Source organism: Gadus morhua, chromosome 7 (genome assembly GCF_902167405.1).
Source record: "Gadus morhua chromosome 7, gadMor3.0, whole genome shotgun sequence".
Lineage (NCBI taxonomy): Eukaryota > Metazoa > Chordata > Actinopteri > Gadiformes > Gadidae > Gadus > Gadus morhua.
In genome coordinates this window covers 19,407,113-19,422,611 of record NC_044054.1, presented here as the reverse complement: position 1 = coordinate 19,422,611, position 15,499 = coordinate 19,407,113, and the positions used below count along the sequence as shown (strand labels likewise).

Genomic DNA, 15,499 nt, shown 5'->3' with positions numbered 1-15,499 from the left:
GTCTCCCTTCGCTAAGCCGCCCATTACATGAGAGTCTAGAGAGTGAAACAAACGGCGGACAGAGTGGCAGTACAATGCGCTGTCCGCTTCTTCTTAACCCCAGGAGTGATTGATTGAGTCATGAAGCTGATACGCGCTCCCGCTATCTTTACCCAGGTCTCTACAAGTCATAATGGTCTTTAAATTTAAAATAGGTGGTCAGGTCCTGACTAAAAGATTTCATGTCATAAATAAATGACCACTGAGCGGCTCAGTTCTTTGTCATTGTGAGAGAGGCTCCGCTGTCACAGCACTCAACATTCCTGCGTGACAGCGCTCAATAATGCCCTGAGACGTGTTGAGCAGCAGCCCCGGCCTTCCCCGCGAAGCGCATCATCGACGACTCTCAATGTTCAGCGATCATCTACAGCATTTCCAAATGTAGTTATATTGTAACACCAAATGAAAAAAAAATAAAACTTTTTAAAAACATTGGACTCAACGTGGCAACGTCAAGGAACGAACCGTGATGCTTTCATCCTCTCGATATTAGCCCTCAGATATTTGCCATGACTAGAGTCAGATTAAGAAGCTATTTCTCGAGCTCTATATTCACAAACGTTGGCGTTATTGTATGCAGAGGGCAAGATGCAGAGACATCTGGTGAATCGCGGTTCTCCTCGGTTTCCCCGTTTAATACTGGGAACGCTGCCTCGGCACCGGTTAGGGGTCTACGTCGAGTCTTTGATGAAGAGAGAGGAGAAAAAAATAAAAAGATGAAAAGGAGGTTCACGGGGGGAAGACGTTATTGAATACGATGCGTTCTTCCCCTCTGTCTTCCTATCCTTCCACTTTAATTTTCTCTCTGGCTTTTGTTTGTGGTCGACAGGCAACATATCATTACCCTCTGTTGATGCCGTTTTTATCATGCGACAGAAGAAGACATAGGGACTAGTGGTCCTGACCGCTTGATCATACCGTCAAAAGAATTCACTCATCCCTATCTGGCAAGCTCTTCCAAACCAAAAACACGCAGACCCAAACTCAGGGCTTTTGCCCATGGATGTATCTTATGTATGTAGATATGATTCTTTAGCCTCAGCTTCGTTAATGAAGAGTTCAAGTCTAGGTTATTGGTGTATTCCTTTAGCTTACAGTTAGTCTCAAAGCACTTTACAGGCCCGCATTATACGACGCCGTTTAACCTTAAGACCTGAGAAGGGCCTCCCCAAAACCCAGTGGGAAAAGCAACCTTGAGAAGGAGCAAAAAAGAGGGATCCTAGCTTTCAGGAATGCCTCGAACTGTAGCAGGCATAACTACCGTGAAATGCAATCAACATATAACGGTAGGTAAAATGAACAGCAAGTAAAACATTGGAACGTTCTACAGGCATCTAATGCATAGACTGCAAGTCCAACCACTATTTCTTATGTTAAATCAAATACAACAAGACATGGAGAACCAACTAGGCTAAATGAAAGAATCAGAGAGTTCACGGAGCAGACACTGGGCAGATGCAGCAGTGTCAGTGTTCATTTCCTCTGAAAGGACTAATTTTCTTGGGGCCCGCTAGTGTTTCCCGGGTCGAGGCTGAACTACCCGCAGTTGCCAGGTACGCTGGAGACAAAAAAAAACTGTGACTCGTATGCAGAGGTAGGGGCGGACTTCAGCGGGCCACCCTCCGCTCCCGCCTTAGGCCTACGTAAACAAACCCTTCTTTTAGCAGAGTATACATAGTCTCTAGTTAAAAACACACAAATAGACACCCTTGGCTCCGTCCTAGAGACCCCACCCACACTTGTTATTCTCAGAAGGCCTCACAATGTCTTCTCAAAAATGTTCAAAACAACTGACTGGCACAATGGATCACTTCATTCAGTGCAATGCAACCTGGGTAATCGCTCACAGATTGTCTGTTCTGTTTAGGATGGGGAGGTAAAAAAGGGACCCGTTTTTTGTTTTGTGTGTACACAAGCAGAGATAAAGCGATGGCTAATTACAGGTTCATAGATACCTCTTGGCGGTGCATTCCTTCTGCTGCTTGGCTAAGGACTCCTTCTCTTCCTCCAGACTTTGGCGCTGAAAGGAGAACGCTTCCTCTGGCAAGAGAGATAGCGAACGAGAAAGATAGAGAACAAGTAAGGGACAGAGAGACAGAAAATTGCTAGTTACACTATGTTCTGGTAAATTTGCACAGGTGGGTGGGCTAGCTCCTGGTTCTGTGCCATCTGCTGTTGAAGTTTGTCCGACATCAAATAGACCGCATTCGATCAGACACAACCCATTTCCCTTTTGACACATAAAAAACACACGGCATGTGTGAGATGATTACAGGATTTGTCAGAGGGTGTAAATACAGAGCTAGGCAAATAAACAAAAATGTGCAGATAAGGACAATACTTGATACAGTTGGCAGACGCTTTGTGTCTCACCCATCACCCTGGAAAGCCCGAAAATGATTGGATCCGATTATACAATCAGAACCGTACACCAAGTCAACGAAGCTTGGCTGCACAGTCCAAACTCCCAGAGAAGACCTAGAAGAGCTTTTCTCTTGGAAGCAAGAACTTCTCTTGAACTGCAACACCAAAGTCACCTCAAACAAAAAAGAGAGGGGGGAGAGGGGGGAAGAAATAAACAAAAGAGGGCATCATCGTAAAGGAAGGGGGCTTAGGGGTTTGGAATGTGAGGAGAGCGACCTTGAAGCTGCCATCAGGCTGAATGTCTGCAGACAGGCTGAGCTTTAACGCTAATATCGTGGGCCATCACTCATGCGGACCTCAGGAGCCTGCCTTCTCCTAAACTACTTCCTGTTCGTGAAAGCCGCTTGGCTCGAGACGAGACGCTCCGGGGATGGGGGCCGCCACAAGGAGTTAGGTAGAGGACAGGGTTAGGGGAGCCGTGCCATGGGGGGCGATGCTGGTGCTGGTTATGGTGGTGTTCGCGACGGGACGCGGTGTCAATCTGATTAGAGCCCCAGACTGATGTAGCGGGGGAGATTAAGTCTGTCAGGTTTCAGATTAGACTACAGAAGTTTTCTCGTGCAAACTTTTGATTTTCCCTTTTATTTTTTGTTGTGTTATGTTTTGGTCTAAACACCGCACGGTACAGTGTAGAAGTAAGCCCAGCTTTTGCAATATTCATCCATCATCATTTCACCCTTTCATCCTCCTAAAGCAATCCAGCAGGAAAACATCACGACACGGCTCCGCGGCCGAAAAACAAACACAATGTACTGTATCACAGCAGTCCTCCGGTTCTCTGGACAGAATGTGTCTGTTTTCGTGTTGTGGTTCGCACGCATCCACAAAGGTTTAGCTGTTTGGCTCTAATTAGGATGATCTCTCCTGTGAGAGTATGGTACCCATTACGGGTGTTATGGTTACCCTCAACAATACCGTACAGGACGATACGCATGGGTCAGCCGGTAGACACGCAGCGTTCGGGACTGATGGAAACACGGTACGGCAGACCAAAAAAAGCAACCTGACTTTAGCACTTTTTGGAGTCCCAGCCATGAAATAACTATAAAACACTGGTACTTTATAGTAGCAGGATTTATTATACTCCTTTTTTTTTTGTATAATATACTCAGCCAGTACCGAACCGAAATCCATGACCAAAAACCGTGAGTGGGTTTTCACTCACCTGAACGGTCACACCCTTAGCATACATTCTGCACATTCAACACAGGCAACAGTGAAAGTTACTCATTCATAATCTAGCTTTTCGATATGGTACCAAAGTACAAGGAGATCTTTTTATAAATGATATGGTGCAGCAGTTGTTTAGTTTGGACGAAGCCCAGAACTAAGCTACAGTTCCAAAGACATCTGAAAATGGGGCGTACCAACTGTGGGTATAAAATATCTAAAATATGTATTCCCAATGGCTATTCAAACAGTAAGGCAAAGCAGCCAACAGGACGCAGCGGAAATGTGAAACAAAGAAATGCCTTATTTTATTTTATTGTATGACAATGCTTCACATTGTTCTACAATTGGCTTCTATGTGAAGCACTTTGAGTCTGCCTCGTGTATGAAAAGTCTTATATGAATAAAGTTGGCTTGCCTTGCCTAAAATATTACTAATACAACAATAGACTTGTAATATAAACCAATATAATATCTGTGAACAGGGCATTTACCAAGCCCTGATAAGGGGTTCAGGTATGTAGTATGGAGTTGTGATTTTTATCAATGTAATACACAGTCATATGGGGGGGGGGGGGTGTCTTAGAAAGTCATTAGGACTGACTACAACTGCAGTAGCCATCAACCCATGTCCTCAATCAAGATGGCAGCCGCAGTACAGGATGCTATAGGGTTTAGGGGGTTTAGCTTCTGCGGGGAGGAGAAAGGCTAACGAGAGCCTAATGAGCACCTAACAATGATGACTTCAATATGAGACCTCATGACACCCCCACCCCCCTTCCCGTTTACACTGGACATTTATTGGACCGGGGGAAAGTGAGTAGCGCTTCGCCGGGTGAGAATAACTAGTACAGTTTATTAAGTACAATAAACGCCCGACGCAAAACATGATTTATGCCATCTGGCTACGACAGCGTTGGCGGTGGTGCCTGTGAGGGGGAGAGGGAGATGCTGTGGTCTCGGCTGAAAAGGATATAAATCAAGACCTTGATACTAAGTTCTGAGACACTTTACAATATATCGTTTTTGATGCATAAATTAGGTGAAATCCGAATCGAAAATTGAAAATGACACGAAGCCGTTATTTCAAGCTAGCCTGCCCTTTTTGAGGTATTTATGACACGCACCATGGGAAAGAACAACAACTCATATCCTCAAATGTACCCTCCCTACGAGAGTTCAGCGTTGCTGTTAATCAGCAGGTATTGAAGGGGTGGTTGTTAACCTGTCAGGAGGATACAGCGCCTGGTGATGCATGAGGCTTTAAAAAGTACTAGGCTGCTCGTGCAGTTGGTTGGACTTTCGCAAGTCTCTAGCACATCCGTCAAAAAACATCCCAGACAATAATCCTCTTTGCATCTTCAAGGATATTGGTTTCACACACACACACACTTTGGGTTGGTTTTCTGCTCCATTTGTTTTGAGTGGAGTTGGTTTCCTGAGAATAACAGGGTAGTATTTTGCCGCGATGGCTGATAAGGGTTAGCACTAGCGGTGCTGCACTGCCACCAATGGCTGCCTTGCGAGAGATAGGAAGACCACACTGTGCGGTACGGGTCTCGGCCCTGGGAGTGAGACAAAGGGGATCGGAGCTCGGCCGTGGACACAGAATACCCCCTGAAGGGCCATACAGCGTTTAATGGGACTCTGTGACCGTACGGTTTATGGAGCCAGAATGGGCTCGGGTGGAAGCTGCACTTTAATAAAGAACAGGGGCAGGGGGGAATGTGTGGAAAATGACAGCCTCCAGCTGACAATGAACAGAGAAACGGTCTCCAAGGTAGTTGATGATAGTTGAAAAATTATAGATGTGTCTGAAACCAGGCTGTGCAACAAAGCCCGGTCCAGACGCGTCTAACCTTAAATGTACGCCGTTGCATGTGTTTTGCCAGACGAGCCACGTCTGAGGTGACTCGTTCTATATCACTGACACCTCCCGATGCAGCCCTACGGGCATGTTGGTGAAGGTCCAAATCCAATCAGACTGTATTAACTCCCGTACACACCTGTCGGCTAATGGTATAATTAACGTGCAAGTTATTTCCCAGGCCGGGGCCGATTCGCAAACGTTTACGTTAACGTTCATACAGTCGTCGTGAGTAATATATGGGAAGCAAACAGCGTGTTCTGCGGGATGTGAGCTATGAGACCCCTGGGAAGACGGGAGAAGAAAAACATCTCACAGTACCATAATTTTAGCCTTAGCTTCTTCGTATAGCCCCATAAATACCTTTGCATTCTTGGACTAGGCCCCGGTACTTTTTCTTCCCCTGTGCTTTCTAATAAGCACCTGTCCTTTCTGGAGAAGGGCCATGAATGGGATGTCGAGAAGGGAGGGCATGGAGTTCCTTTGGCCATAGACTGACTGGTGACAGGTAAAGAGTCAGAAGATTAAGGGTCATTTGTCAGGATCGAGGAACAAAGAAACCAACCCACGTTCGACACACACACAGCTTTTATTCCATTTTGATGTGTGTGTGTGTGTGTGTGTGTGTGTGTGTGTGTGTGTGTGTGTGTGTGTGTGTGTGTGTGTGTGTGTGTGTGTGTGTGTGTCGCCAGTCATTAACAGCCTCCATCACAGCTCTCGGTGGCCATCTGAGGTGCCCTGCCTTGAGGCCAAACAACAGCTAGAGTTGATCCATCAGAATCCCGGGGAGCTGTTTGTGCACACTGCGTTTAGACAAACACCGCCAGTGGGGACGGACACACGGACCCAAGTGCTGCGTTTCATCCGGGCCCTTTGAAAGGCGCCTCAGAAACCACACAAATGTCTCTGCTCTTAAGTCGAGACTGGCTCTGGATGGTGAGTACCCTATAAAGTTCAGCAGCCAGCTTGCGTTTGATCTCTCAGGTCCATAAACGTTTCGAGCGCCAAGGATGCTGCAGTAAAGTGTAACGTGTTGCAGAGCGCAGTTTGACCTCTGCCCGCCGTTTAACGCCCTGGCGCGTGTTTGTTTGTGGAAATAACATGGGAAGACCCCCGTATCTGTTCCCCTTCCTCCAGGGTCCGTCGAGGAAGCCTGAAGGATAGTGCCAATTATCTGGCGAAGAAGAAATGGGTGTTTCTATGATGCTGCTTGATTGTTTGTTTTATGTTTTTATATTTTTTTAAGTGCACACAACTCAAACCTCAATACAATCGTTTGTGTATGTGTACGCATTCAAACTACAGAGGTTATTTAAGTCTGTGTTGTGAATTTAATGTTTAATGTGTGTTCCGCATCAACACCAAAGTAACTCAAAACGGGATTCTTTCCGAAGGTTAGCACTGCAGAACTCCCCTTCAGTCTCAGACATGACAGAGTGCCAGGAGAAAGGTATTGAGAGTTGATAGGTGCCATATAGTTAAGCACATCTGATTTAGAGCACCGCTGAAACCAAAGGCATTCCTCAATACAATACAGGTGTAGATAGTGTGTGTTTGTGTGTGAGTGTGTTTTTGTGAGCATGTGTGTGTGTAACGTGAACCCAAGTTCAAGTATGGTGACCTTTGACCTGGGATCACTTATGCAATCAGTTTACTCAATAGAGGTCATGGATATTTGCACACACCACACTTTCTAATATGTTTACCGATCATACCGGGAAACAAAGATCACTGCAGACTCAAAGGAAATCGCACGACATCTTAACCACGTCAAGATGTTTACTCTTGGCCGCCATTGTTGGTTGATCGATAATCTACTGTCGGTGTGTGCAGCAGCATGACATCATACCCCTCTACTCTACTCCCTTCTGAGATGCGAGGAGGAAAGCAGTTTCGGATTGATCTCCGGTGAGTGACCATGGCGTCGCTGCGCTCGAAGGTCACCGACCGACCGCACGTTAATCCAGAAACGCAAACAAGCGCCACTTTAAACCAAGCATCCGCTGGGTGCCAAACCCAACAGGCCGAAGCCCCGCTCCCGGTAGACCATTTCTCTCGTGTTTGCCGTGTTTCTCCAAACAAAAATAATCTGGTTAACGATTGATTTGTTTTTTTGTAGTTTATGCATTTCATTCATTAAATGTTTTATAGAAATTGCAGCTGGATACATATTTGTAAATCGTTTTCTATTTGAACATTTTGTGTATTTTTTTAAGGGGAAATTTCAAAGTTCTCTGTTACAAAGTTTTTTTAAGAGCGCCATGCTGAGCTAATGCATCACGTTTTCAAACTCAAAATTAATCGTTTGAAAAATCCTGATCTCAATGTTGACCAAAACAATCATGATTTCCTCATAATCGAGCAGCCCTAGGCGTGGCTACCTTTCTTGTTAAGCTGCGCCCGCTCCTTCTGCCTCTGGTCCGTCTCCCTGCCCAGCGCCTTCCTCTGGCGCTGCAGCTCGCTGCGCAGCACACCGAGGCACAGCTCCATGCACTCCCGCTCCTTCTTCTGCTCACGGGGCCGGCAGGGGGGCGGAGGTGGGGGACACAGGAGAAATGAGGAGATGCTGATTAATACTGATATAAAAGGAAATACACTGCTCTTAGCGCTGTACTGATCCGAACCAGTTCAGAGATAAGAAATAGGTTCAACAGGGTAATGTTCCTGAAATTATTTGAATAACTATATGGAAAGGCTAAATGTATATGTATGAAAGATAAATAAATTTAAGGATATAACAGCTCAGATCATCAATTGATTATGCTACCCGAACTGAAAAATGTATCTACGTAACATTGAAAGCATGGAAAAAGAAAATAACAACACATACATGATGCAACAGGTATCATTTTTTTTTTTTTATCACAGATGAGGACACTGCATACCGACCAGTGCTGCAGGCAAACACAATCACAACACCACACCCAGCACACATGGCCTCACCTTTCTTAACCCTCCCCTAGCCCCAGCCCAACACTAGAAGTGATAAAGACGAGGCACGCAGTATAACTGTCAAAGAGAAGCACACACGCGAACACGTGGCTCAAAGACGGCAGCACGCAGAAGAGACACCTCCAAAATACCGGGCCGTCTCCCAAGACGCAACACCCAGGTAGGAGTCCATCAGCCCCAGATGATGAACCTCCCCCCACCTTGCTCCCAGTCTATCTAGCCATAACCATTGGCTAGATAGACGCCGCGTTCCCGGGGACAGCAGGAGATTCTTGTGGCGGGCGGCTGCAGGTGATTAGCAAAACATCCATCTACCTTTCACGGAGGACGGCCCCTGCATCGTACGCCCCCACTTCAACCACTCTATCTCCTGGCTAGGGGGAAGGGGACCGTGGAGTTGTGTGGGGGAAATCTAATGGGTAACAGCAGCAGCCGCGGGAAGTTGTGGAAGGGAGCAGTATTGTGTATAATAATAATATGTATGATGCCACGTACAATATTTACATTCGGTTTATATGGGAGTGGGGGCTGCGGACAACTTTAAAGAGATGTTGAAGAGTGTGGAGGCGGGCAACCGATGGAGCGATGACACATTCGAGAGAGGGAGGAATGTCGGGCTGTGGCATCACACGCAGCCACCTCCAGATAGCCATCTTTGATAGGAAAAAACTCTTTCTTCTTCGGGTCTTCTGAGGGTTTGTTGGGGCAAAACAGGGAGCCGTCGCAGCGAGACGGCCGATAGGGCCTCCATCTCTAGCCTCCTTTTAAAGTGTCGGACCCTGATGCTCACACACATGCACTTGCTAACAGCCTCCAGCTATGGCACGAACCACCAAAGCCTCCTCCTACACGTTCACTGCCAGAGCGGCGAGTTGACAGATAGGTCATGTCCTCCATGTGTGTGGGGTTGGGGGGGAGAGAGGGCGAGAGACAGAGCGGCAGTGAGAGATTGAGGAAGAGAGAGGAAGAGGGAGAGAGAGAAAGAGACAGAGACTGACTGTAGTGAACATCAAATGGCAGTTGGTCAGCTGAGTAAATATGCAGCAGACATGGGGTGTGGGGGACTGGCTGTGTGTGTGTCTCCCTGTGTGTGTGTGTGTGTGTGTGTGTGTGTCTCCCTGTGTGTGTGTGTGTGTGTGTGTGTGTGTGTGTGTGTGTGTGTGTGTGTGTGTGTGTGTGTGTGTGTGTGTGTGTGTGTGTGTGTGTGTGTGTGTGTGTGTGTGTGTACATTATAACCCCCCAGATTAATGGTTGAGTGTGGGTGAGAGGGTGAAAGGGCCGGGGGAGGGGGTTTGCAGTGCCGCTTTGATCCATCCACACTGTGTGTATCTCACACGCGAGAAGATGGAGACTAATCGGCAGAACCCTTACAAAGTATTCCCTAACCCCCACATTTCTCACTGGCAATGCCGTTTTTTTTTCCAACTAAAAGGAAAAAGTGGATTTATTTCTTGCCGTGACCTGAAAAGGACACTGTAATTGATTTCACTGAACGTGTAGGCGGCCCGGTCCTGTCTTTTAATAAAGGGCTTCTTTGAGGGCCCTGGTACAGACTACAGTTGGGGGGTCTTATTGTGTGAGAGCTACAGAAGTGCTGCCTCATGAGGGGAAGGAATAGGGGGATGGGGACAGAAAAATTGTAAGAAAGGTCAAAATAAAAAAATGGTAACAGATGGGGGAGTAGAGAGGCAGTGTAGAGCAAGAGTGGATTGTGGGCAAGCTCAGAAAACCGTTTGTGTAACGCTCCATATTGATATAATACACACACACCATGACTCCATCATAACACGTCCCACATCATTCAAACCAGATATGACATCTATAAACGAGTTTGTATCATACAATTACACCCGTTATCATGATGTATTTCGGGGTCTCCTCTTTCTTTCATAGTTTATTTCGACCACCAATTCGGTCATGTTATGATGACATTTCAGACTATAGGACACCGCTGTCAACTATGCTAACTAAAACATACCACACACACACCTTCAATATCCTGCGTTAACATGCTAGAAATCCCTCTACAATCTGCCGTTAAGGCAGCTGTACAACAAAGCACACGACATCGCTATGTATTTGCACATGATCTGAAAGGTATGTGATGTTAAAAGCAACGGGAGAGGGAGCGGGGTTAACATCCTTTGAGCGAGGGAAGCTCTACCTGACAGCGGAGGGCGTCAGCGTGACCCCCTCCTCCCCCCACCCCTTTCCCCCCGGGGCCTTTAACGCAGCAGAGAGCGGGAGCGCTTTTGAGGCGATTTGTTTAGAATAAACACGGCCTCGTCGCGTACCTGGGGATTAGCACTTCGTTTTCACAGCTGCGCGGCGGCCAATTACATTGCTATGTCGGATGGGCTTTTCTTGATTTCCCCTGTGCGGAGGATCCTCCTTATGGGAGGGGTGAATATAAAGCAAACACGATGCACATCCACTGTGTATTATGGTTCTATAACAATCCTATTAACCCTAGCTGCACTATTAACCACGAAACCTTCTCCACTTCCATAGCATATTCTGATCTGTTGGTGATAATGATATATGATAATATAAACATACACCATGCAAATAAATTGCTTCCACCAACTGATACCATATCCACGATGAGTATTCCAGAGAGCCTCGATACACCTTTGTGTATTTAAGAAAAGTAAAAAAAAAAATGATATCTGCAAAATGTATCTTTTCTACTTCTAAACTCCGATGAATTTATAAGCGTCACCAAGTCTGGAGCCGAGCGTCTCACCCGCTCTGTGCAAGCAGCCGTCGTCCTCAGCTTCTCCTCGATCTCCTTCCCGATCTTCTGCACAGTCACCTGGGTCTGCTTGATGGCTCTCTGGGCCGTGTGGAGCCTGCCAGCGGAGGGAAACACGAGACAACCATGAGGCTGGGAGGCCGTCTCCAATCGCAATCGCACAGTGGGAATAACCTGAAAGAGCTCAACCTCTACTGCTTTTCCTCATTATTTTTGACACATATACAGTAAGCTTTTAAATTAAACATACAAAAATGGTCTATTAAAGTTGCAGGGCATGAGCAAAAACCCATCAACTGTCAAATATATTGTTAAGCATTAGTGAAAAAAAGCGAGTTTGTTTGGGTCTCTGACCACATGAGGGTTTAGGAGGACTTTCCCGGCCGTTTGTGTGTGGGTGTTTGTGTGTGTACAGGAAAGAAGCTGACCCCCGATAGTAATGAGGACCGCTGCTCGCCACGGACTGGGATTAATCGACAAAGTTCTTTATGGTCCCTCCGCACAAAATTGGAAAGTAAATGAACAGACCAATGCTGAACAAAGAACAACATGGATATTGAAAACATGAAACGGGATAATGAAAATCCAAGGGAGTATTAGAATTACTGTCGTAAGGGTTATAAATACCCCGAAAAAAGGATAACGTTTTGAAATCCCGGACCGCAAATAGCCCGAGAGAATTTTAATCTACTATTATCGTCTAATAGATCTTACCAAAGCATGAGATCAAATGTTCCCATCCAAACTCCAACCTGTCTAGCGTGGAGAACGAGGCAAAAACCTTAAAAGCCACCGCTAACCCTGAAATGCACCATACAATAAAACAACGTAGGCCATACAAAGTGACGTTTTTTGTCATACTTTCATCTTCTTAATACCATTGTTTATTCACAGCCACAAACGACAGCCACAAAAACAACAAACTGCATGAGAATAACTGCAGCCATCAATCAGGGAACTTGTTTAAACGTCCAGAAATGTTTCAGCATCTAGCCTTCTCTCACAAAGAGAAGGACCCCCCCCCCCCACACACACACACACACACACACACACACAAAACAAACTGCCACAACAGAGCCCACGGGACCCGATTAAACCAACATCAGACGGCCATTCCACATGTTGGGAGGATGAGCCATGACAAAACTTTGCTGGGGGATGGAACCAGTAATTAGACCGCACGTTGTCACAGCGGTCTGCGAGCCCCAAGGATGTGAGGGTTTTCTGCTTGATTTATGTGCGTTGATCGTACGGCGTGAGAGCTCGCTCTCCCTCTCGCTGGTGTGGTGTGAAGGGGGTTCTACCAGCTGAGATCCTATTGGACCGACGGCTAGCGCTTGGTCGAGGCAGATAAAAAAAACAATATCATGACTTCATGTCATGCATCAACAAATTTTAATAAAAAGCAACCCCCCCCTGATTATTCATAGAGCGTTTTTCTCAAAACTTCTTCACAGCCACTGCTCAGGACAAAGTCAGGAGGCCAGAGAAACACACACAATTGGTTATATGATATACTGCAGGATTATCTTATGCTACCTACCTATCATTGCTTTTGTACCGTCGTGCCATATAACGAAACACAAATTTGGAAGCGATTTACCACCTTATCCAATTAAATAATAACACCATGTTGTCACACTGCAATGGAGCATGCTTTATTACATCTGCAAGAACAAATATTGTGTATCATACTATAGTACCTTTAAGTTGAATTCCACCCAAGAGCAGTAAGTATATCCCTGTATCACATCTACGGTCACAAATGGCTTGATAGGCCTACATTAGATAACCCTAACTTCTAAAGCAGCCCACAGTAAAACTCTGACCCAAACCGAGTGGGAAAAAGGAACCCATCTTAAAGGATCTCTCCTGCAAGGGATGGCTAGGAAATGCATTCACCTTTAGTTCCACAGAACGCTATGATTCTATAATAAACCAAAGGAAAAGGACAAGATCAAGATAAGTAAACCCCAAATCACTCTCTTCTTCTGCTTACTAACAATTCCTCAGACGTCCCAACAAGTTGCTTGACGATCCACCTTCCGCCGTGAACAACGCAACACCAGACACTGACGACGCACATAAACACAGAAGAACAGGAGGAGAGGGAATTCTTCTGGTGTGGATAATAAAAGAAATAGGCATTGCATTTGACTTTGATGTGACGGGTTTATGTTTTGGTATGCACTTGCCGTGAGCCTCCGAGAAATGCTCTCCTGGAGTGGGTTTGGTTAGCGAGGCTCTGTTAAACAGGCGTTCGGCTTGGTGGGGGTAATTTTACAAATCCCAGGGGGCTCCCTCCCAGACTTTTTCCTCAAATTAAAATCACATGGTCACCTTGGGATATTACTCCATCTGGTTTGCACCCACTCAATAAATGTCATTCTGTTAGAATTTAAGGGAGGAGGCATCCAGGAAAAAAGCGGTTTATTTTTACAATTCCATCCTTGCTTTTTTTTTTTTTTTTTTACTTTCATTATTTATCTGTGCGATGTGACAGCGATAGCCGACGGTTGATCACGCTTAGGAACGCCGGGGCAAAGCTGTTTTGACAGCTACATCTGTTTAGGTGATTGCCATGGTGGAATCTGATCTGGCATCTTCCCCTAGGTGAGAGCAGTTATCTCCTGTCCCTCCCCCTTTCATGCTTGTCTGCCCCCTTATCGCTCAAGGCAAGTCCAGGCTCAGGGCCTGCCCGTCAGATCCCATGGTCTGGAGGTGGCGAGGGAGAGGTGGTGGGCGTCAGCGTGCAAGCACTACAACCGCGAGGCAACGGTCCAGAGCACACATTCCCACAAAGCCGTGACAACTTTTGTCTTGTTTTGTTTTTTCGAGGTAAGAGAGGGGAGGGGGGGAAGCTAACGGCTACGCTACGGGTGTTACCCCAGGAAGTTATGACTGTCGAGTGTTGCACTTGGCACTGTCGTGTCGATAAAACGTAAGAAAAATAAATGACAGAAATATTTGCTCATTCCGATCATGGGAAAAGATCAGCCAGGGTGTCAGAGTCAACACCCTGGATGCTGCACACACACACACACACACACACACACACACACACACACACACACACACACACACACACACACACACACACACACACACACACACACACACACACACACACACACACACACACACACACACACACACACACTAGAACGATTTTGAGATGGGGACTTTTGAGGCAGATTATGGAAGTTTGAAAAGGATTTAATAGGCATGAATTGTCACCCAACATAAATATAAAAGCTCTTTATATGTTGACAGAATCTCTTCCGGCCTATTAAAAGATCGTTCCAGTGTTGCTGGCGGGCAGCAGTCAGCTGGAAGGTGTTCCAACACCCATCCTGTTTTCCGCTGATTTCCCTGTTTTCCCTGTTTCCCCTCCGTCGATTGCCTTAAACTAAATATTTACCAGGGTTTATGCGGCGCACTGCGATCCAACGTTCGCTATCTCGCCACAATCACAGATGCGGGGTCGGCGTTAGCGAAGGCAGATGTGTCATCTGGCGTACAGCGATTAGGGACCAGGGGCCAGTATGGGAGCGCTCATCAGTTGTCTCTGTGGTCTGTCTCACGGCTTTGTTCACCACCCCTCCAGACGAGGGGATTACGGCCCGGGACACGTGAGCGTGAATCCCGATGAGAGATCCCGGCTTTGGACGCGTTCCATTCCCTGGAACAGTGTCGTGCGCTGTCTTCAGCAACCTTGTTTTGTGTGTTTACATGATTTTTGGCCCTTTCGTTGTTTTTTTTTGGGGGGGTACTTTTCCCCTGCCTGTATCCCTTGTTTTCAAAGACCGCTTTGACGCAACAATGGAAACTTTTTGTGGATCAGTTGTGCACCGCAGAGAAAGCGCAGAGAGGATGTGCAGTTCAAGATGGACTCTGCTCCAGCACATCTAGAAGGAATTGGGAGGGGGGGGAGGGGGGGGGAAGGTAGTGCTTTCTTGGCATAAATGTGAACCCTCACTCTTACAGAAATATTGCATTTCTCCAGAGATTCTCCATCCTTAAACAAGGGCATTCCGAACCACGGGCCCTGTTTGGGTGTATCCAACTTTTTAACTGACCTTTTTTTGATCTGCAGACATGGATCAATGAGGTTGATGAAAATTTGACTCATTCGGTTTGCTTATTTTGCACACCAACAAAAATTATTGGGAACCACAAACTAACCGACTGTGATCTCGTAGAAGAAAACCTGGGGCACGAGTGCTCAACTAACGGGAAGGTAAATGGCCTTGATTTTCCTTGTCATCTCAGCCTGGTTGGTATCCATGACA

The 15,499-nt window shown here is 46.4% G+C and overlaps 1 protein-coding gene across 1 annotated transcript in view; it reads right to left on the bottom strand.

Moving 5' to 3' along the window:
- uvrag (UV radiation resistance associated gene) overlaps positions 1 to 15,499 on the bottom strand; it is a 73,591-nt gene that overhangs the window by 46,932 nt on the left and 11,160 nt on the right. The window contains exons 8-10 of the mRNA XM_030360381.1: positions 11,199 to 11,304; positions 7,882 to 8,008; positions 1,995 to 2,079 (exon numbers count right to left, since the gene is read on the bottom strand). Of these exons, the coding sequence (XP_030216241.1) occupies positions 1,995 to 2,079; positions 7,882 to 8,008; positions 11,199 to 11,304 (318 nt within the window). The remainder of the gene's footprint in view (positions 1 to 1,994; positions 2,080 to 7,881; positions 8,009 to 11,198; positions 11,305 to 15,499) is intronic.